Source organism: Salmo trutta, chromosome 34, assembly GCF_901001165.1.
Source record: "Salmo trutta chromosome 34, fSalTru1.1, whole genome shotgun sequence".
NCBI classification, from domain to species: Eukaryota; Metazoa; Chordata; class Actinopteri; order Salmoniformes; family Salmonidae; genus Salmo; species Salmo trutta.
In genome coordinates this window covers 8,437,367-8,460,536 of record NC_042990.1, presented here as the reverse complement: position 1 = coordinate 8,460,536, position 23,170 = coordinate 8,437,367, and the positions used below count along the sequence as shown (strand labels likewise).

General features: G+C 42.6%; 1 protein-coding gene across 4 annotated transcripts; it reads left to right on the top strand.

Moving 5' to 3' along the window:
- Nucleotides 1-11,837: 11,837 nt before the first annotated feature.
- Nucleotides 11,838-22,819, top strand: LOC115173462 (C-type lectin domain family 4 member F). Of its 4 annotated transcripts, none has more exons than XM_029731538.1 (8): nt 11,838-12,176; nt 16,781-16,861; nt 19,842-19,964; nt 20,315-20,410; nt 20,526-20,600; nt 21,504-21,667; nt 21,783-21,910; nt 22,010-22,819. In XM_029731538.1, the coding sequence occupies exons 1-8, from the start codon at nt 12,101-12,103 to the stop codon at nt 22,176-22,178; spliced, it is 912 nt and encodes a 303-aa protein (XP_029587398.1). In that variant the 5' UTR covers nt 11,838-12,100; the 3' UTR covers nt 22,179-22,819. The 4 variants fall into 4 exon arrangements, with proteins under 4 accessions (XP_029587398.1, XP_029587400.1, XP_029587399.1 ...); XM_029731539.1 differs by having other exon boundaries at nt 11,840-12,176; nt 16,775-16,861; nt 20,315-20,386; XM_029731537.1 differs by having other exon boundaries at nt 11,840-12,176; nt 16,775-16,861.
- The last annotated feature ends 351 nt before the right edge of the window (nt 22,820-23,170 follow it).

Genomic DNA, 23,170 nt, shown 5'->3' with positions numbered 1-23,170 from the left:
AACCACCAACTTACCGTCCGAAGACAAGGCCGAGTATAGCCCACAAAGATGTCCGCCACGGCACAACCCAAGGGGGGGGCGCCAACCCAGACAGGAAGACCACGTCAGTGGCTCAACCTACTCAAGTGACGCACCCCTCCCATGGACGGCATGGAAGAACACCAGTAAGTCAGTGACTCAGCCCCTGTAAAAGGGTTAGAGGCAGAGAATCCCAGTGGGAAGAGGGGAACCGACAAGGCAGAGACAGCAAGGGCGGTTCGTTGCTCCAGCCTTTCCGTTCACCTTCACACTCCTGGGCCAGACTATACTTAATCATAGGACCTACTGAAGAGATAAGTCTTCAGTAAAGACTTAAAGGTTGAGACTGAGACTGCGTCTCTCACATGGGTAGGCAGACCATTCCATAAAAATGGAGCTCTATAGGAGAAAGCCCTACCTCCAGCCGTTTGCTTAGAAATTCTAGGGACAATTAGGAGGCCTGCGTCTTGTGACCGTAGCGTACGTGTAGGTATGTACGGCAGGACCAAATCGGAAAGATAGGTAGGAGCAAGCCCATGTAATGCTTTGTAGGTTAGCAGTAAAACCTTGAAATAAGCCCTTGCCTTAACAGGAAGCCAGTGTAGGGAGGCTAGCACTGGAGTAATATGATCAAATTTTTTGGTTCTAGTCAGGATTCTAGCAGCCGTATTTAGCACTAACTGAAGCTTGTTTAGTGCTTTATCCGGGTAGCCGGAAAGTAGAGCATTGCAGTAGTCGAGCCTAGAAGTAACAAAAGCATGGATTAATTTTTCTGTGTCATTTTTGGACAGAAAGTTTCTGATTTTTGCAATGTTACGTAGATGGAAAAAAGCTGTCCTTGAAGCAGTCTTGATATGTTCTTCAAAAGAGAGATCAGGGTCCAGAGTAACGCCGAGGTCCTTCCCAGTTTTATTTGAGACGACTGTACAACCATCCAGATTAATTGTCAGATTCAACAGAAGATCTCTTTGTTTCTTGGGACCTAGGACAAGCATCTCTGTTTTGTCCGAGTTTAAAAGTAGAAAATTTGCAGCCATCCACTTCCTTATGTCTGAAACACAGGCTTCTAGCGAGGGCAATTTTGGGGCTTCACCATGTTTCATTGAAATGTACAGCTGTGTGTCGTCCGCATAGCAGTGAAATTTAACATTATGTTTTCGAATGACATCCCCCAAGAGGTAAAATATATATAGTGAAAACAATAGTGGTCCTAGAATGGAACCTTGAGGAACACCGAAATTTACAATTGATTTGTCAGAGGACGAACCATTCACAGAGACAAACTGATATCTTTCCGACAGATAAGATCTAAACCAGGCCAGAACTTGTCCATGTAGACCAATTTGGGTTTCCAATCTCTCCAAAAGAATGTGGTGATCGATGGTATCAAAAGCGGCACTAAGATCTAGGAGCATGAGGACAGATGCAGAGCCTCGGTCTGACGTCATTAAAAGGTCATTTACCACCTTCACAAGTGCAGTCTCAGTGCTATGATGGGGTCTAAAACCAGACTGAAGCGTTTCGTATACATTGTTTGTCTTCAGGAAGGCAGTGAGTTGCTGCGCAACAACTTTTTCTAAAATTTTTGAGAGGAATGGAAGATTCGATATAGGCCGATTAGTTTTTTATAATTTCTGGGTCAAGATTCGGCTTTTTCAAGAGAGGCTTTATTACTGCCACTTTTAGTGAGCTTGGTACACATCCGGTGGATAGAGAGACGTTTATTATGTTCAACATAGGAGGGCCAAGCACAGGAAGCAGCTCTTTCAGTAGTTTAGTTGGAATAGGGTCCAGTATGCAGCTTGAGGGTTTGGAGGCCATGATTATTTTCATCATTATGTCAAGAGATATAGTACTAAAACACTTTAGTATCTCCCTTGATCCTAGGTCCTGGCAGAGTTGTGCAGACTCTGGACAATGAAGCCCTGGAGGAATACCCAGATTTAAAGAGGAGTCCGTAATTTGCTTTCTAATGATCATGATCTTTTCCTCAAAGAAGTTCATAAATTTATTACTGCTGAAGTGAAAGCCATCCTCCATTTGCGAATGCTGCTTTTTAGTTAGCTTTGATACAGTGTCAAAAAGAAATTTCGGATTGTTCTTATTTTCCTCAATTAAGTTGGAAAAATAGGATGATTGTGCAGCAGTGAGGGCTCTTCGATACTGCGCGGTACTGTCTTTCCAAGCTAGTCGGAAGACTTCCAGTTTAGTGTGGCGCCATTTCCGTTCCAATTTTCTGGAAGCTTGCTTCAGAGCTCGTGTATTTTCTGTATACCAGGGAGCTAGTTTCTTATGACAGATGTTTTTAATTTTTAGGGGTGCAACTGCATCTAGGGTATTGCGCAAGGTTGAATTGAGTTCCTCGGTTAGGTGGTTAACTGATTCTTGTCCTCTGACGTCCTTGGGTAGGCAGAGGGAGTCTGGAAGGGCATCAAGGAATCTTTGGGTTGTCTGAGAATTTATAGCACGACTTTTAATCTTCCTTGGTTGGGGTCTGAGCAGATTATTTGTTGCAATTGTAAACGCAATAAAATGGTGGTCCGATAATCCAGGATTATGAGGAAAAACATTAAGATCCACAACATTTATTCCATGGGACAAAACTAGGTCCAGAGTATGACTGTGGCAGTGAGTAGGTCCAGAGACATGTTGGACAAAACCCACTGAGTCGATGATGGCTCCGAAAGCCTTTTGGAGTGGGTCTGTGGACTTTTCCATATGAATGTTAAAGTCACCAAAAATTAGAATATTATCTGCTATGACTACAAGATCCGATAGGAATTCAGGGAACTCAGTAAGGAACACTGCATATGGCCCAGGAGGCCTGTAAACAGTAGCTATAAAAAGTGATTGAGTAGGCTGCATAGATTTCATGACTAGAAGCTCAAAAGACGAAAACGTCATTGTTTTTTTTTTTTGTAAATTGAAATTTGCTATCGTAAATGTTAGCAACACCTCCGCCTTTGCCGGATGCACGGGGGGTTTGGTCACTAGTGTAACCAGGGGGTGAGGCCTCATTTAACACAGTAAATTCATCAGGCTTAAGCCATGTTTCAGTCAGGCCAATCACATCAAGATTATGATCAGTGATTAGTTCATTGACTATAACTGCCTTGGAAGTGAGGGATCTAACATTAAGTAACCCAATTTTGAGATGTGAAGTATCACAATCTCTTTCAATAATGGCAGGAATGGAGGAGGTCTTTATACTAGTAAGATTACTGAAGCGAACACCGCCATTTTTAATTTTGCCCAACCAAGATCGAGGCACAGACACGGTCTCAATGGGGAAAGCTGAGCTGACTACGCTAACTGTGCTAGTGGCAGACTCCACTAAGCTGGCAGGCTGGCTAACAGCCTGTTGCCTGGCCTGCACCCTATTTCATTGTGGAGCTAGAGGAGTTAGAGCCCTGTCTATGTTCGTAGATAAGATGAGAGCACCCCTCCAGCTAGGATGGAGTCCGTCACTCCTCAGCAGGCCAGGTCCTGTTTGTGGGTGAATCCCAGAAAGAGGGCCAGTTATCTACAAATTCTATCTTTTGGGAGGGGCAGAAAACAGTTTTCATCCAGCGATTGAGTTGAGACTCTGCTGTAGAGCTCATCACTCCCCCTAACTGGGAGGGGGCCAGAGACAATTAATCGATGCCGACACATCTTTCTAGCTGATTTACATGATGAAGCTATGTTGCGCTTGGTGACCTCTGACTGTTTCATCCTAACATCGTTGGTGCCGACGTGGATAACGATATCTCTATACTCTCTACACTCGCCAGTTTTAGCTTTAGCCAGCACCGTCTTTAGATTAGCCTTAACGTCGGTAGCCCTGCCCCCTGGTAAACAGTGTATGATCGCTGGATGATTAGTTTTAAGTCTAATACTGCGGGTAATGGAGTCGCCAATGACTAGGGTTTTCAATTTGTCAGAGCTAATGGTGGGAGCTGTCGGCGTCTCAGACCCCACAACGGGAGGAGCAGAGACCAGAGAAGTCTCGGCCTCCGACTCCGACTCGCTTAATGGGGAGAACCGGTTGAAAGTTTCTGTCGGCTGAATAAGCGACACCGGTTGAGCATTCCTACAGCGTTTCCCTCCAGAAGCCATGAGAAAGTTGTCCGGCTGCGGGGACCGTGCGAGGGGGTTTATACTAACGTTACTATCTGTACTTGCTGGTGGCACAGACGCTGTTTCATTCTTTCCTACACTGAAATGACCCTTGCCTAACGATTGCGTCTGAAGCTGGCCTTGCAGCACAGTTATCCTTGCCGTAAGGCGATCGTTCTCCTGTATATTATGAGTACAACGACTGCAATTAGAAGGCATCATGTTAATGTTACTTAGCTTCGGCTGTTTGAAGTCCTGACGAACCATGTCCAGATAAAACCTCCGGGGTAGGAAAGTTGAAGGAAAAAAAAAAGTTGAGTGAGGGGAAAAAGTAAAAATATACGGTAATGAAAAAGTAAAAACCGTCAGGTAGCAAAGTAATAACGGCAACAAAAACGCACAGCAGCGTAAACAAGCCTGCAAGTTGTGACCGGAAGCAGCTCTTTGTTAAGAGTCTGTCACCACAGAAACAGACTCAAACACACTCATGCCCAGCTTCCCCGTTTATGGCGGTTATTTTATTTTTGTGGCGGTCTTCATCCATAACCGTCGGTCACAGGGTTAAACTGTAATTGTGCCAGCCCTTAGCTGTTATGTGGGTTCTTATTCTATGAGGTACGCTCTAACTGGTATTTCTACATCATGATTGTCTCCTCACTCAGGTGGCTAAGTGTGACGCGTGCGAGCTCCAGGGCCAAAAGGGTAGGATTTATATAATATGTTATAGCACATTGTGATTTGTCCTGTCACAGCCAATGTTTTGAAAAGAGAGGTAGACATAAAGTCATACCGACTTGGAGTTCCCCCTGAGACCTTCTACTGGTAAAAAATGAATTACTTGAGATTGTATCAGAAGATAATATCCTAGTTTTTACCTCACAGCTATTTATAGGTATCAAGTAAACCTCAACTGCAACTTCCTGTTCCATTCTGACTAGCCTACATCCCCTGTATATCACAGTGAAGACATGGTAAAGAAAATACAGTATAACACTGTTCTTGAGTGGTAAAGAATCACACATGTACAGTGAGGGAAAAAAGTATTTGATCCCCTGCTGATTTTGTACGTTTGCCACTGACAAAGAAATGATCAGTCTATAATTTTAATGGTAGGTTTATTTGAACAGTGAGAGACAGAATAACGACAAAGAAATCCAGAAAAACGCATGTCAAAAATGTTATAAATTGTTTTGCATTTTAATGAGGGAAACAAGTATTTGACCCCCTCTCAATCAGAAAGATTTCTGGCTCCCAGGTGTCTTTTATACAGGTAACGAGCTGAGATTAGGAGCACACTCTTAAAGGGAGTGCTCCTAATCTCAGCTTGTTACCTGTATAAAAGACACCTGTCCACAGAAGCAATCAATCAATCAGATTCCAAACTCTCCACCATGGCCAAGACCAAAGAGCTCTCCAAGGATGTCAGGGACAAGATTGTCGACCTACATAAGGCTGGAATGGGCTACAAGACCGTCGCCAAGCAGCTTGGTGAGAAGGTGACAACAGTTGGTGCGATTATTATTAAATGGAAGAAACACAAAAGAACAGTCAATCTCCCTCAGCCTGGGGCTCCATGCAAGATCTCACCTCATGGAGTTGCAATGATCATGAGAACGGTGAGGAATCAGCCCAGAACTACACGGGAGGATCTTGTCAATGATCTCAAGGCAGCTGGGACCATAGTCACCAAGAAAACAATTGGTAACACACTACGCCTTGAAGGACTGAAATCCTGCAGCGCCTGCAAGGTCCCCCTGCTCAAGAAAGCACATATACATGCCCGTCTGATGTTTGCCAATGAACATCTGAATGATTCAGAGGACAACTGGGTGAAAGTGTTGTGGTCAGATGAGACCAAAATGGAGCTCTTTGGCATCAACTCAACTTGCCGTGTTTGGAGGAGGAGGAATGCTGCCTATGACCCCAAGAACACCATCCCCACCGTCAAACATGGAGGTGGAAACATTATGCTTTGGGGATGTTTTTCTGCTAAGGGGACAGGACAACTTCACCGCATCAAAGGGACGATGGACGGGGCCATGTACCGTCAAATCTTGGGTGAGAACCTCCTTCCCTCAGCCAGGGCATTGAAAATGGGTCGTGGATGGGTATTCCAGCATGACAATGACCCAAAACACACAGCCAAGGCAACAAAGGAGTGGCTCAAGATGAAGCACATTAAGGTCCTGGAGTGGCCTAGCCAGTCTCCAGACCTTAATCCCATAGAAAATCTGTGGAGGGAGCTGAAGGTTCGAAACCTGTCAGCCTCGAAACCTTAATGACTTGGAGAAAATCTGCAAAGAGGAGTGGGGCAAAATCCCTCCTGAGATGTGTGCAGCCCTGGTGGCCAACTACAAGAAACGTCTGACCTGTGATTGCCAACAAGGGTTTTGCCACCAAGTACTAATTCATGTTTTGCAGAGTGGTCAAATACTTATTTCCCTCATTAAAATGCAAATCATTTTATAACATTTTTGACTTGTTTTTCAGGATTTTTTTTTTGTTATTCTGTCTCTCACTGTTCAAATAAACCTACTATTAAAATTGTAGACAGATCATTTCTTTGTCAGTGGGCAAACGGACAAAATCAGCAGGGCATCAGATACTTTTTTCCCTCACTGTAAGAACTACTCTCAACATTTAGCTACCTACTCTCTCTCGTTCCCCTCTCGTCCTTACATTGGCAATCTCCATCGCTCCATCCCCCTCCACTACTACCAGTGCTACGAGCATGTCTGATCATTCTCCCATGGAGACTAATCCAGCCATCATCATTGTAGTCTCACTTGCCAGCTCCCCCATTGGCCAGTTAAATAGTAGTTACTGTATACAGTGTAACTGTACAGTGTTAAACTGTGGAGTGTTATACATTAGTGTTCAACCAGAACGCTTTAAACAGGTCAACCAGGATGACTACCTCCACAGAGCAAGGCTTCACTTTGTGAAGGGTAGCTATGGAAACCATAGTTCTAGTCATCAATAATCATGTATTTGAATGGGGATGAGTTACATTGGCCAATAGCGTAATAGTGCCTGTTGACACTCAGGTTAATTGCAGCTGATTTTGATTGATTAGCAAGCTGACTGATGTGTTTTTATACTGACTCATGTTTCATGACAGACATGTCAAGTAAAGTATGTTGGAAATGTACAGTTGAAGTCAGAAGTTTACATACACTTAGGTAGGAGTCATGAAAACGTGTTTTTCAACCACTCCTCAAATTTCTTGTTAACAAACTATAGTTTTGGCAAGTCGGTTAGGACATCTACTTTTCAACAATTGTTTACAGACAGATTATTTCACTTATAATTCCCTGTCTCACAATTCCAGTGGGTCAGAAGTTTACATACACTAAGTTGACTGTGCCTTTAAACAGCTTGGAAAATTCCAGAAAATGATGTCATGGCTTTAGAAGCTTCTGATAGGCTAATTGACATCATTTGAGTCAATTGGAGGTGCACCTGTGGATGTATTTCAAGGCCTACCTTCAAACTCAGTGCCTCTTTGCTTGACATCATAGGAAAATCTAAAGAAATCAGCCAAGACCTCACAAAAAAAATTGTAGACCTCCACAAGTCTGGTTCATCTTTGGGAGCAATTTCCAAACGCCTGAAGGTACCTCGTTCATTTGTACAAACAATCGTATGCAAGTACAAACACCATGGGACCACTCAGCCGTCATAACGCTCAGGAAGGAGACGCGTTCTGTCTCCTAGAGATGAACGTACTTTGGTGCGAAAAGTGCAAATCAATCCCAGAACAACAGCAAAGGACCTTGTGAAGACGCTAGAGGAAACGGGTACAAAAGTATCTATATCCACAGTAAAATGAGTCCTATATCGACATAACCTGAAAGGCCGCTCAGCAAGGAAGAAGCCACTTCTCTAAAACCGCCATAAAAAAGCCAGACTACGGTTTGCAACTGCACATCGGGACAATGATCGTACTTTTTGGAGAAATGTCCTCTGGTCTGATGAAACAAAAATAGAACTGTTTGGCCATAATGGCCATCATTATGTTTGGAGGAAAAAGGGGGAGGCTTGCAAGCCAAAGAACCTCATCCCAACCGTGAAGCACTGGGGTGGCAGCATCATGTTGTGGGGGTGCTTTGACTGGTGCACTTCACAAAATAGATGGCACCATGAGGAAGGAAAATTATGTGGATATATTGAAACAACATCTCAAGACATCAGTCAGGAATTTAAAGCTTGGTTGCAAATGGGTCTTCCAAATGGACAATGACCCCAAGCATACTTCCAAAGTTGTGGCAAAATGGCTTAAGGACAACAAAGTCAAGCTATTGGAGTGGCCATCACAAAGCCCTGACCTCAATTCTATAAAACATTTGTGGGCAGAACTGAAAAAGCGTGTGTGAGCAAGAAGGCCTACAAACCTGAGTCAGTTACACCAGCTCTGTCAGGACAAATGGGCCAAAATTCACCCAACTTATTGTGGGAAGCTTGTGGAAGGCTACCCAAAACGTTTTGACCCAAGTTAATTGAAAGGCAATGCTACCAAATACTAATTGAGTGTATGTAAACTTCTGACCCACTGGGAATGTGATGAAAGAAATAAAAGCTGAAATAAATAATTCTCTCTACTATTATTCTGTCATTTCACATTTTTAAAATAAAATGGTGATCCTAACTGACCTAAGACAGGGAATTTTTACTCTGATTAAATGTCAGGATTTGTGAAACTGAGTTTAAATGTATTTGGCAAAGGTGTATGTTAACTTCCGACTTCAACTGTAAGTTGTGTATACAGTTGAAATCGTCTCATTGGCTGTTAATCATGACGTGCATTCCATGCAACAGTCTCTGTTCATACTAAAATGTTTACGTTTATAATGAAAGTGTTTTTAGGTATGATGTAGATTGTCTTCTTAATCAACATAGAAGTTGATAAAAAATGACCAACCAAGCATATCCAAAATGTTTATGAAATGATTTTAAAAAAAAAAGAATACTGCCGTTGTCAGATTATGAGAAAAGTAGGCAATTCATCATAGGAGTAACGGGAGTACCTTATGGCCGTACTCTACTCGAGGACGTGGTCACGTTAAGCCCTGCCTTGTATCTTGTGGATCCAGCTCCAGTTTTCTCCTATCACAGCCATTAAACTCTGTAACTGTTTTAAAGTCACAATTGGGCCCATAGTGAAATCCTTAAGCAGTTTCCTTCCTCTCCGGCAACTGAGTTAGGAAGGGCGCCTGTATCTTTGTAGTGACTGGGTGTATTGCTACACCATCCAAAGTGTAATAATAACTTAACCATGCTCAATGGGATATTCATTGTCTGCTTCTGTTATTGTTTTTACCCATCTACCAATAGGTGCCCTTCTTTCCAAGGCATTGGAAAACCTCCCTGGTCTTTGTGGTTGAATCTGTGTTTGAAATTCACCATGATATTTGCATAACTACTAAGTAAACCTCCTATTGGTCCCCACTATTCCACCTGCTAAAAGCCCTCCTCATCCTGAGTTGGTTTGTCATCCCAATGCCCGGCAGAACACCCCCGACTCCCCAGATCCCATAGCCCCGGATAGACCTGGATCCATCCTTTGAAAATGGCACTGTGTGCTCCCCACAGAACAGAAGCAGATCAACCGCGAAATGCATTTCCATCGCCCTCACCTCGTATTATATGTAGCCATATTTTAAATCCTGTTTATCTTATTTTCCATAATTAGCTATTCATATTTGTAGTAATATAGGCAATTTATGCAAAGGATTTTTACCTCTTGCCATTACCAAAATTACATTATGGCAAGCAATTATTATATTAGCTAACAATTATTGTGGATCATCCTGTAATCCTATATCGTCCCTAACATCTTTACTCCCTCGCAACCGTTGTGGGATACACACACTCATACACACTCAACCCCTTCCCCCCACAACAACCATAGACTCACATTCTCAACAGTTGCACCATCCCAGAGCCCAACTCAAGAAAGGTCTTGATTTACGACTGCATATACAGTTGCAGCTGTATGAGAAGGCCTGCGAAACTGTGAAAAAACGATGGGTTTTATTAACCATTGTCACGTTCTAGATGATGGTATTGACCATATTCCCAAGCATCTCTGTGCAGTCAGAATATTGATTGTGTGCCACCATGGCCACAATAATATACCCCTCTCTGAATGTCCGAGTGTGACCGCCTCCCCCCATGGGTTACTGCAGCTAGTGTTGCCAGCACTGCCACTGCCTGGGTGGGTCACCCCACCGGAATCCCCCACCGGCTAGGTACAAGGTCGTCAAGGTTCTCATTAGCAGGTTTGAGAATTTCCTTTTATATTATCCTCTCCCTTCAGGGGGCTTTGGCTTTGCAGGACCAGGCAGGCTCAGAATCTTGAGGGGGCGTTGCTGCTCTAGGTCTCTGACCGCATTTTGTCTGCATACAGGCCGCTTACAGCAGGCCCATAAAACAGATGGGGACTCTCCTTAGTATCTGGGGACTTCTCCTTAGTATCTGGGGACTTCTCCTTAGTATCTGGGGACTTCTCCTTAGTATCTGGGGACTTCTCCTTAGTATCTGGGTCGTTCAGGTGGGTGTATAGGGTTGTGGACCGTTCCATCAATATAGGATCATAAATGAGATGTATAAATTATTTGTAACATTTCGTTCCCCATGATGGGACAATAAATACATTAGATGTATAATTTATTTATAAATGCTGTTCCACAATGAAAGGACAATAAATAAGATGTATAATTCATTATAAAAGTATATCCATCATCTGAACAACATTGAAAGCTCTCTCACACACCCGCTCACAGCAATACATTGGTTCTGGGATATGCAACCATTTCCTTTCTCACTCAACGCCACACCAACAAACACACACCACACCATCCATCCACACATACTGTTCCTTCTGTTTACTGAGTTTTTATCTCCACCATGTTGAATTAGTGCTTTTGTGGTCCAATTCATTATTTTTGAAGATAGAAAAGCAATTTTTTCGTTGTTGTACTTTTACAGTCCATAACCGGGCTACAATTCTGTGTTTCCTTATTTGCCTCCTCTGAGAACTTTGTAATTTTTAAAAAATAGCCATGGAGTAGTCTGTCTTTGAACAACTGGTTATCAATATACAGTTTATCCACGACGCGAGCTACACGTTTCCCTTTCAATCTATTTTCCTTAAATTGGTTACAGAACTTTGTGCCGTTCTGCAATTTCCTTCAGGAACTGGTCATTCATGCCAGCAAGTCTTTTGCCCAGGCTTTTAACCATTATTTTATCTTTAAAGAAAGTCTGACACAACTTGCTTAGGCAGGGAAGGAGAGGAATTTCCACGCTTCAGTGCATTAACTATTTTCCTAAATGTTGACGGATCACCAGCAGACTCTGAGATAGAGCTTAGAAAGTAGCTTGAGGTAGCTTTCTTCATTGAGGAAGTATATCTACAGTATTTCACAATAGCCTGAAACACTGCCAGTCAGTTTTCGAACCTTGGCCCAGGCCTGATTTCTCATCATAATGAGATCTGAAAGTTCTATAGGGAACCAAGGATTTGTTCTATTTTGAACTCTAAGGCGTTTAAAAGGAGTGTGATTGTCTACCAGAGATATAACAATAGATGAGAAGTTCTAGAGCCAATTCAGTGTCAGGCAGGAAAGCTATATCAGCTGTGTGTGTGTGGGTCTGCGTGTGTGTGTGTACCACTTGCTGTTATGGTAGGTTTACAACAATAACGCCATTCAGCAGCTTGGTGATTTCCAGTGTGGAATACAAGGTCGCTACGTGTTGGGTTAAGGTCTTTACAATATCAATATGCCTACCACTTATTAATTAGTACTTGTATTAATAACTGATTTTAGTTGGTTAGTAAAATTAATGCTGCAAAGAGAGAAAAGAGAAGTCATGTCATTGCACAATTCTTTTTTTCAACATAGTCCCTCCCTCTGTCCCCATCATATAAAATAAGTGTCTATTTAAGTTGATGTAATAAGTGTCTGGTGTAAGTGTTTAGATGAGTATGTCTGAAGGAATAGTCCACGCTGATGTGAAGTTCAAAAAGCACCAAAGGACTGAAGGAAAAGATGGTGGTAAGCACTAAACTAAAATCTGTAACTAAAATCTATTTTTATAATCATGCTGTATGCTCAGGATGTGCAGAATGTTCAACATAAAGCTTCCTCTATCTGGCAATATATACACTGCTCCAAAAAATAAAGGGAACACTTAAACAACACAATGTAACTCCAAGTTAATCACACTTCTGTGAAATCAAACTGTCCACTTAGGAAGCAACACTGATTGACAATAAATTTCACATGCTGTTGTGCAAATGGAATAGACAACAGGTGGAAATTATAGGCAATTAGCAAGACACCCCCAATAAAGGAGTGGTTCTGCAGGCGGGGACCACAGACCAGTTCTCAGTTCCTATGCTTCCTGGCTGATGTTTTGGTCACTTTTGAATGCTGGCGGTGCTTTCACTCTAGTGGTAGCATGAGATGGAGTCTACAACCCACACAAGTGGCTCAGGTAGTGCAGCTCATCCAGGATGGCACATCAATGCGAGCTATGGCAAGAAGGTTTGCTGTGTCTGTCAGCATAGTGTCCAGAGCATGGAGGCGCTACCAGGAGACAGGCCAGTACATCAGGAGACGTGGAGGAGGCCGTAGGAGGGCAACAACCCAGCAGCAGGACCGCTACCTCCGCCTTTGTGCAAGGAGGAGCAGGAGAAGCACTGCCAGAGCCCTGCAAAATGACCTCCAGCAGGCCACAAATGTGCATGTGTCTGCTCAAACGGTCAGAAACAGACTCCATGAGGGTGGTATGAGGGCCCGACGTCCACAGGTGGGGGTTGTGCTTACAGCCCAACACCGTGCAGGACGTTTGGCATTTGCCAGAGAACACCAAGATTGGCAAATTCGCCACTGGCGCCCTGTGCTCTTCACAGATGAAAGCAGGTTCACACTGAGCATGTGACAGACGTGACAGAGTCTGGAGACGCCGTGGAGAACGTTCTGCTGCCAGCAACATCCTCCAGCATGACCGGTTTGGCGGTGGGTCAGTCATGGTGTGGGGTGGCATTTCTTTGGGGGGCCGCACAGCCCTCCATGTGCTCGCCAGAGGTAGCCTGACTGCCATTAGGTACCGAGATGAGACCCTCAGACCCCTTGTGAGACCATATGCTGGTGCGGTTGGCCCTGGGTTCCTCCTAATGCAAGACAATGCTAGACCTCATGTGGCTGGAGTGTGTCAGCAGTTCCTGCAAGAGCAAGACATTGATGCTATGGACTGGCCCGCCCGTTCCCCAGACCTGAATCCAATTGAGCACATCTGGGACATCATGTCTCGCTCCATCCACCAACGCCACATTGCACCACAGACTGTCCAGGAGTTGGCGGATGCTTTAGTCCAGGTCTGGGAGGAGATCCCTCAGGAGACCATCCGCCACCTCATCAGGAGCATGCCCAGGCGTTGTAGGGAGGTCATACAGGCACGTGGAGGCCACACACACTACTGAGCCTCATTTTGACTTGTTTTAAGGACATTACATCAAAGTTGGATCAGCCTGTAGTGTGGTTTTCCACTTTAATTTTGAGTGTGACTCCAAATCCAGACCTCCATGGGTTGATAAATTGGATTTCCATTGATTATTTTTGTGTGATTTTGTTGTCAGCACATTCAACTATGTAAAGAAAAAAGTATTTAATAAGATTATTTCTTTCATTCAGATCTAGGATGTGTTGTTTAAGTGTTCCCTTTATTTTTTTGAGCAGTATATATATATCTATAATCTTTAGGGGGCAATCTAGGATCAGTTTTTTAAATGAATGCTATATAGCTGTTGATTCTTGAAGAGTATTACTTATAAACGCCTCATCAGCTTAGTTCAACTGTATTACCCCATCAGGCAAATGTAAGCTTGTTTTACGCCATTGTTTATATTCAATAATTGTAAACAAACACTGTATGGCTTCAAATCATGGTTAAAACTATAATTTTTATCTCATGGTCATGGGTGGTCCATCCTTGCTCCCATAGCTCCATCTATGAACTTGAGAGGTTATATTCCTCCAGCCCCATCCCTCAGCAGTTTACCAAAAAATCCCCAGATGGCCCCTTCAAAAATTATATTTATAATACACTAACTTTATTTGACAAAACATATTCATACCCTATTTCAAAACATGTTTGCTAGGACAAAAATGACTTGCATCACAAAGAGATTTTAGAGACTACAATTCAAAGGGTTTGCAGGAAACACATTTGTTAGCTGGTTTGCATGCAACACTTCATGTACGCTTCATGCCTTATCAGTGATCTGTGCTGATTATTTTACATTACAGTTTTACTTTGTCGCTTTGGTCAAATTTTCACAAGTATCTGGTACATTTTCACAACTCTTAGTACAACTAAACTGGTCACACTTGTAACTCAGTCAGTCTTTCACTCAACCTGTCATTGTGCATTCATTTGGATTGTAAACATCTCTCACCACACAACCATTGATTCAAAATCTGATTATTGTGAAATGTAATGAGAACATTGGTTTAATCACCATAAAATAATAATATATTTTCTATTTAGTCATTTTAACTACCAGTTAATCCAATAGAAAACAAAGCAAGACACGCGTTTCAAATCGTCCTTAGAAGTGCTGAAAGTAAAATGCTACAGTACTGTAAATTACAATAGATTACAGTTTTCACATTAGGCAATACACTTAAATTACCCAACAGAATTGACAGAAATTCTATAATTTCCTTAATGTCTATACAATGTGTAATCAAAGAAGGTGTGATCAATGAAGACATCCTCTACAATCATTCATGCAAAAAAAAAAAATCCAGATATAATTGCAAATGTAAATGGAACTAAATAATTCAATATATGAAAATAAAACATAAGGTTTAGCACGCATTAGTTTGCATGAACCCTGTCTTGAGCATTTGGCCATAAATTGTCATCCACATCACAGTGAATGTCCTCATTATTCATGCACCGCAGCAAAAACCTTTTGACATGGCTAATCCAAGCTTGACATTGGTCTGCATTGATGTCGTCGAATGCCTCATTCATGGCCAGAAGAATGGAGGGCACGCTCATAGGGATGGCGATCGTCCAGCTTCCACCTCCATGCTGAAAAAGATTCCTCAATAGGGTTGAGCAAAGAAGAGTATAGGGCCATGAATTGGGGATGGGCCCAAAACCATGCCTGAACCCCCTCTGCAGGGGGGAACCTGACATTGTCACACTCAGTGACATAGGTTACCCCTTCACCTTGACAGGCCTGCTCAATTTCATTGAGAAACAGTGAGATCTGCAGCGTTGTAGGATCCAAGTAATGTACTATATCCTGCCACACCATCCTCAGAAATAGCTGCGTACATTGAGAAGTTTCCCCCACATTGTCCAGGCACTTGGAGGGTTGCACGTTGGACGATGAGTTTCCGCCCATGGCAATGAGATTTGGCCAGGTTGAAGCCCACTTCATCAACAAATATATATTTGTGATGGTTCACAGCAGCATCAAGCACTATCACCCTCTAACATACTCGGCCTGCAGTTGTGAAATCTATCAGCCTCTGCCATGGTAAGGCCTCTGTTTATCACATGTTCAACGACGATGACCCTGATTTCATTAGACACAACAGTTCCCTGCCGTCTGCCTCCCTCTCTCTGATGTCCACCTCTTTGATGGGGCCCAAGCCCACTTCTCTAACAGGCCCATTGTCCACGAGCTCTTTGATTTCCACCTTTCCCTTGCTGTCTTTCCTGCTCCATGTTGAAATCAATTAGCAATAACTAGTAGTCATTATGTATGGTTATCATGCATTATACATGTCATTTAGATGTTTATACTTTACAAACACACTTTATTTTTGTAGTTCTCAAAATCCATTGATAGTGGACAAACCAGTTTAAAATTCATAGGTTTGCCAAACTATTAAGTGGTTAACCTTTAAACACAGTTGGATTAAGTGATGGTCAAATGTATTTAAACCAATGAAAAGAATCATATGAAAAGTATTGTGAGCATTGCATTGTGTAAAGGCAATGACTTTATATGAAAGGTATTTCTAGATGAAACAGTGATCAGGTTTGATGAAAAGGTTACTGTGTGATGTGTGTTGTACTTAGTCAATTGAAAATGTGCTTAAAGTTTTGAAACGACAGCCTTTTTCATGATCTGTTTTGAGTTTGTACAGAATTATACCGCATTCTTGTGAAAACAGAACCAAGGTGCTAAAAACAAAAACGAATAAACTGAGTGTTAAAAATGCTGGTTCCGGAACAGCCAATGTGTAACGGCCGTCTGAAGGAGTAGACCAAGGCGCAGCGGTTAGTGCTCATCATGTATTTATTTGATCTGACAAAGAAACCAATAACGACAGCCAAACAGTTCTGTCAGGTAAGAAATACAAAACAGAAATTAACCACCCACAAACCCAAAGGAAAACAGGCTACCTAAGTATGGCTCCCAATCAGCGACAACGATGTACAGCTGTCCCTGATTGAGAGCCATACCAGGCCAAAACAAAGAAATACAAAACATAGAAAAAGGACATAGAATGCCCACCCTAGCCTAACCAAAATAGAGAATAAAACCTTCTCTATGGCCAGGGTGTGACACAATGTGATGAGAGGTGTTTTGTCTTGTGCTCACACTTGCATGGTTGCATTCCAGCAACAGCATCCACAGTGAATGACGCCACGTACTCTGAAATCTCAATTCCCAGAACCGGACGCAACCAGCCATCTACCGACACTAATGGTACGTGTGTGTATATGTGTGTGTGGGTAGGTGCGTGTGTGGGTGGGTGAATATGCGTGGGATTGTGTGGGTCAGATGAAGTCAGTGCAAAGTGCAAGCTAGGCAAAACAATGAACTTTCCTACATATGGGTGAAAAAAAGGTTTAAAAGATGCAGAACAGATTCTAGTTTAGCTTTTTCGTCAAAAAACTTGTTCCTACGAGTCATACACTGAGTGTACAAAACATGAGGAACACCTTCCTAATATTGAGGTGCACCCCCTTTTGCCATCAGAACTGCCTCAATTTGTCGGTACATGGACTCTACAAGGTGTCAAAACGTCCACAGGGATGCTGGCCCATGTTGACTCCAATGTAGTGTCAAGTTGGCTGGATGTCCTTTGGGTGGTGGGCCATTCTCGATACACACAAGAAACTGTTGAGCTTGAAAAACCCAGCAGTGTTGCAGTTCTTGATACACTCAAACTGGTGCGCCTGGCACCTACTACCATACCCCGTTCAAAGGCACTTAAATATTTTGTCTTGCCCAGTCACCCTCTGAATGGCACACATATGGAACAAGCTCCCTCACGACGCCAGGACAGCGGAGTCAATCACTGCCTTCCGGAGACACCTGAAACCCCACCTCTTTAAGGAATACCTGGGATAGGATAAAGTAATCCTTCTACCCCCCCCCAAAAAGATTTAGATGCACTATTGTAAAGTGGTTTTTCCACTGGATATCTTAAGGTGAATGCACCAATTTGTAAGTCGCTCTGGATAAGAGCGTCTGCTAAATGACTTAAATGTAAATGTAAATGTCTCAAGGCTTAAAAATCCTTCACCTTAACCTGTCACCTCCCCTTCACCTACACTGATTGGTGGATTTAACAAGTGACATCAATAAGGGATCGTAGCTTTCACCTGGTCAGTCTGTCATAGAAAGAGCAGGTGAGCAATCCCAGGTACTTCTCTGCTGCTGCCACAACTATTTTCTGTGACTTTCAATTCATTTCTGCAGTACAATTAACAACCATGGCTATAAATGCTAAAAAGCCCACCGTACTGAAGCACCTATTCTTTCCATCACTCTTGATCTCCGCCTACTCACAGGAATGCTCCCAGGATCCCTCACACTGTACCCATCTAACTCTACCACTCTCTTCACTGCTTAGGCATACAACACTTTCTGTTCTATTTTTTTTTTTTTTACCCCTTTTTCCTCCCCAATTTCGCGGTATCCAATTGGTAGTAGTTAGAGTCTTGTCTCATCGCTGCAACTCCCGTACGGACTCGGGAGAGGCGAAGGTCGAGAGCCATGCGTCCTCCGTAAACACAACCCAACCAAGCTACACTGCTTCTTGACACACTGCCCATCCAACCCGGAAGCCAGCCGCACCAATGTGTCGGAGGAAACACAGTACACCTTGCGTCCTGGTCAGCGTGCGCTGCGCCCGGCCCGCCACAGGAGTCGCTAGTGCGCGATGAGACAAGGATATCCCTGCCAGCCAAACCCTCCCTAACCCGGACGATGCTGGGCCAATTGTGCGCCGCCCCATGGGCCTCCCGGTTGTGGCCGGCTGCGACAGAGCCTGGACTCTAACTTTCTGTTCTATTCTGACCCTGGCAACCTCAATCTGCCTTTCTCTCACCGGACACCTCTGATCTCCATCCCCATGATCACCCTCACAATTAACACACACAACTTTCTCCACCGATACCACACATTCCTTCGTCTCATGCCCTCCTGCACACTTCTCACATCTGGGCATGTCCCTCCTACACACTGCTGCAATATGCCCATAAACATGACAGCTAAAACACAGTAATATTTTCGTAACAAACTCTCACGTGATAACTGACACTTCCTACCTTGACCTTATTTGGTAACGACTCTGCATCAAAACTCAGCATGACAGAATCTGGGAATCTTCCATTTCAACTGCTCCTCCAACACTTAATGCCACTCTCGTTATCACTCCTTTCAATGGCGCCTTGCTCCGGAGAGCAAAGCACGGCACAATTCTTGTCCCTAATCTCGTAATCCGGTGCGCCCTCTCCCTCTGGGGGGAGGAAACATAATAAATCCATGAGTCCATTCCAAGTTACTTTCACCAACTCAACAGTCCCCAACATCTCCTCCACCCAACATATGGATCAACCAAACAACAAGGATCCATTCCCTTCGGGCTCCCGAGTGGCGCAGAGGTCTAAGGGACTGCATCACAGTGCTAGCGGTGTCACTACAGACCCTGGTTCAATTCCGGGCTGTATCACAACTGGCTGTGATCGGGAGTCCCATAGGGTGGCGCACAATTGGCCCAGTGTCATCCTGGTTAGGGTTTAGCTGGTGTAGGCTGTCATTGTAAATAAGAACTTGCCTAGTTAAATAAAAAATCTCACCCCCACTGGGCCAAAATCAGCCTTGGGGCAATCTTCGCCGCAGGTTCCTCACTCTCAAGTTCCATCTCTTTTGTACTTGACGCCCACTCTCCTTTTTATCTGTCCTTCTCCTTCACCAGATCTTTCAGAAGGCCTGTGTAATCCCCCACTCCATGTTTATTCATAATATGCTCCTCTTTCTTCCTTATTTCCACCATCTTCCCTACTGTGGCCTTAGCCCAACACCCCGACCGCCTCTCTGCCCACTACGGATTGTTTGTCGACTCAATGATTTAGCCGGAGTGTATTTTCTCTCGCTTCAGTTAAAATAATGTTGTGGTTGCGTCATATTTCATTGTATACTTTCTGACGCTTGCATCGATGCATGCTTCAAAGTATGTACAAACGGAGTACGCATTTGAGAAGTGTCCTCCATGCTCCGTTTTGCATACTTTGATTTGGAATCATACTCTGAACCTCCCGTGTTCCAATTTGTGTGCTCTGAGCACAGTATGCATTTTGAGAAACACCCTCAGTGTACGTTTTCTTCATGTCTAACATACAATAAAATGAAGTAGCGAGTCTTATAGGTCAGTTTAATTCATTCTATCTCTCCTCAGCTGGTGACTCTGATTCTCAGGAGGGGTCAAAGGTCAGAGCAGGTGGATGTGACCCTGTCAAAGTGGTCCTGGTGACTCTCTGTTTTCTTCTGATGGGGACGGTCATTGGACTTCGGTTCCTGTGTGAGTGACCTAGATAGTGGAGGTGGCTAGTCTAAAGCAGACTCTATATCGGAGACAGATTCAGAGGCTCTTGTCCAGAGCTAGGAAAATACAGAAATATCTAGGCACATTTTTAGCACAAGAGCTGGAAAATCCCCACAGTACTGCTTCAAATGGATTAATGTTTCATGCCAGGTCATTGTCTAATTTCTGTAACAACGTAACTGATACAAGATCCCGTATAAAAATGTTGGTGAATAAAATGAATAGCTATTTAATACTTTTCACAATCAACTAATATTACTTTATTATGCAGAAGAATGTTGGGGTCAGATTCCTACAATTTAAAATGTATGTATTTTTGCAATCAGATAACAGCAACCTGCCAACCAAAAACACAGAGCTCCAAATTCTGCAAGCGGCTTACGATCGAAATCTTACAGGTTTGGAAAAAGCTTTTACATCAGGTGAGTTTAAGTTCACACAAAGAAAATGTTCACATCGGTTTTCTAATATAACTGTTGTTTACATGTAGCTGGATGTAGGGAACATGAGTCAGAACTATTATCTTTTGGCAACTAGATTTAATGATCAAAAACAGAGAGCTTCAAGAACTGCAAGTCAAGATCAAAGATCTTCAGGAGAATGAACGTGCAGGTGAGTGTTGACACAGATATGACCCTCCAATTAAATTGTATTGTCTACCACTAATACAGCCTTTCCATTGAATCCAGTGACATTTTCATCCTTATAAAATAATATTAGAAAAAATTGCAGCTTTTGTTATTGCTAAAACACTCAGTGTTGGATAATTCCAAAAAGTATGGATTCCTATGTCACGCTGTGAAAATGATGCAGGTTGGCATTTATTGTCATGAATCTTGCCCTGGTGGCAGGTCTGCAGCATGGTCACCAGCTGGCACACCCACAAAGTCATAAAATCAGATTTTAAACCTAACCCTAACCTTAACACTAATCTTTAACACACTGCTAGCCCAAACCTTAAATGAAGACCAAACAGCTCACTTTTGTTTTCATAATCTTTGTGTGGCCCAACTAGCAGAAATCACTCAGTTCTGCCTTCAGGGCAGGATTCATGGCAATAAACTTCAACCTGTGAAAAAGCATAATTATCTTTATTCACAACAGTTTGGCAACAAAATGAAGAATTGAGAAAGCAGACAACTGCCCCCTCTTGCCCTACAAACACAGATGAGATTATACTACGAGGGAATGTGATTACTGATATGTAGTAGGTTGTATTATGACCAAAGATGATAACCTGTTTCAGATAGCAATCCTGAGTTAAACTCAAAACCACTTCAAATCAAGTTGTCAACTTCAGAGGCAGTCTATTTTTGTTTTAGGCCCTCCTTATTCATTGATGCAACAATATAGCATACTTGAATAGTTGTGAGATAATCCTACAGTATGTCTCATATCCACATGGATTGTACACCATTAGTAACATAAAACAAAAGGCATTTGACTATAGGTAGGCATAGAGATCAGTGTAGTGTACGGGGCACTGACAATGGGTTCTGTTCATTCTCTCCACAGGGAATAAAGACTATCCTAAACCTAGAAACTGTGCTAAAGACTGGGAGTATTATGGGGGGAAGTGCTATTACTTCTCCCCTGATGAACTGACCTGGGCTCAGAGTCGGGATGAGTGTATCACCAGGGGGGGACACCTTGTCATCATAGGGAGCCTAGAGGAGCAGGTATGACTATTATTGATTCTCTCAGTTGTTTTGATGCACATTTTTCCTTTCCTCTACTAACATACAAATGACAATCAATCTTGACATAATTCTCCAAACAATGTTTCTGGGGAAGAAATTCTTAGATCAGAAAATTGGTTCAAAAATAACTACGGAGCCTGAAGAGAAGTTCTGGATTGGGCTGACGGACAGTATAAAAGAGAACGAGTGGTTATGGGTGGATGGTTCATCTCTAAGCACAAGGTTTGAATGCATGTTTAAATCAATATCATAATACAATCACCCTAGATGAAAACGTATTATGATCATACCTCTTATGTATTATCATCCTTCACTCCATAGCTTCTGGTTTGGTAACCAGGAGCCTGATGACTGGAAAGGAGAAAATCCCGACGGTGAAGACTGTGCTAGAATGGGGGAACCGGGTGGTACTAAAGACGGCAAGAGTTGGTTGGATGCTAACTGTAATAAGACTCAAAGAAGAATATGTGAGACAAAATCCCCCTTGTGAAACAGTATCTTTAAGAAACTCAAAAGTTCCTTAAATATGTCTCTGAACAACAAGTATTTTTTTGCTGGCATTGATAAAAAGAAGTGAGGAGAAACTGTATTGTGACTGGATTACAGTAGATTACTGCTGATATTCACATCTTTATTTGTAAAACAAATGTTATGGTGTAAAACAAACCAAATCTCCAACTGAGTCTAATGAAAAACATGTCAGATATATTCAGTTCACACCTCTTCACTTCTCAGTAGGCTACAGGTGTTGGATCTTAATTTTCCCAGTATTGTTACAGCAACAGGATTTGAACTTTAGTCCTTCAATCAAATGTTGCTTGATTGGTGGTTAAGCTGTTACCTGGCCAAATTTAGGCTACATGAAAAGTGCAATACTGTTAATTAACCGTGTGTTAGTGTGGGTTTTCAATTAATTTATGTAAATCATGTAACATATCTGCAATTTGCGGTGCAGAAATATTCTCAGAAACAAGAGTGATAAAATAAAATCCTACACCTGTACACCATCCTCAGTGTGTTTTGTACATGTATATTTCTGCTTATCAGTGCTGTCTCTAGGCTAGTTATTTGAGAAAAAAGTGTATATCCGAACATCAGGAAACCATTGAATTAATAAAGTGTCAAAAGTAACATTTGTTTTTGTTCAGCAGTGTATTTATTATAAAGACTTGTCTTACCTACAGTAGTTCAGGGGCTAGAAAAAGTAGAGATGCCAGAGTGCCTACTGTACACTTCTCTAGTGGTGTATTATGAGTATTCAAAAGGTAGATAATAAATAATTGTCATTTGACACAAAGCTTTAAAGTTTTTGTATTAAAGGGATTTATTAGTGTCCCCATACCCTCCATTTACATGCTGCTTTACAGTAGAGATCACTATTCATTATTAGATTACCAAGATGGTGAAATGGAGCCTCATACATGGTCAGTGGCGAATTTAGCAGTTAAATAACTTTTTTGTTGATGCATGCCAGCTAAGCCA

Excerpts from the sequence above, each read along its gene's own strand:
- LOC115173462 (XM_029731537.1), top strand. The coding sequence starts at position 12,101 with ATGAGTATGTCTGAAGGAATAGTCCACGCTGATGTGAAGTTCAAAAAG. Across the intron at positions 21,668-21,782 it reads TAGGGAGCCTAGAGGAGCAG|AAATTCTTAGATCAGAAAAT; the intron begins GTATGACTATTA and ends TTTCTGGGGAAG. Across the intron at positions 21,911-22,009 it reads GGTTCATCTCTAAGCACAAG|CTTCTGGTTTGGTAACCAGG; the intron begins GTTTGAATGCAT and ends TTCACTCCATAG.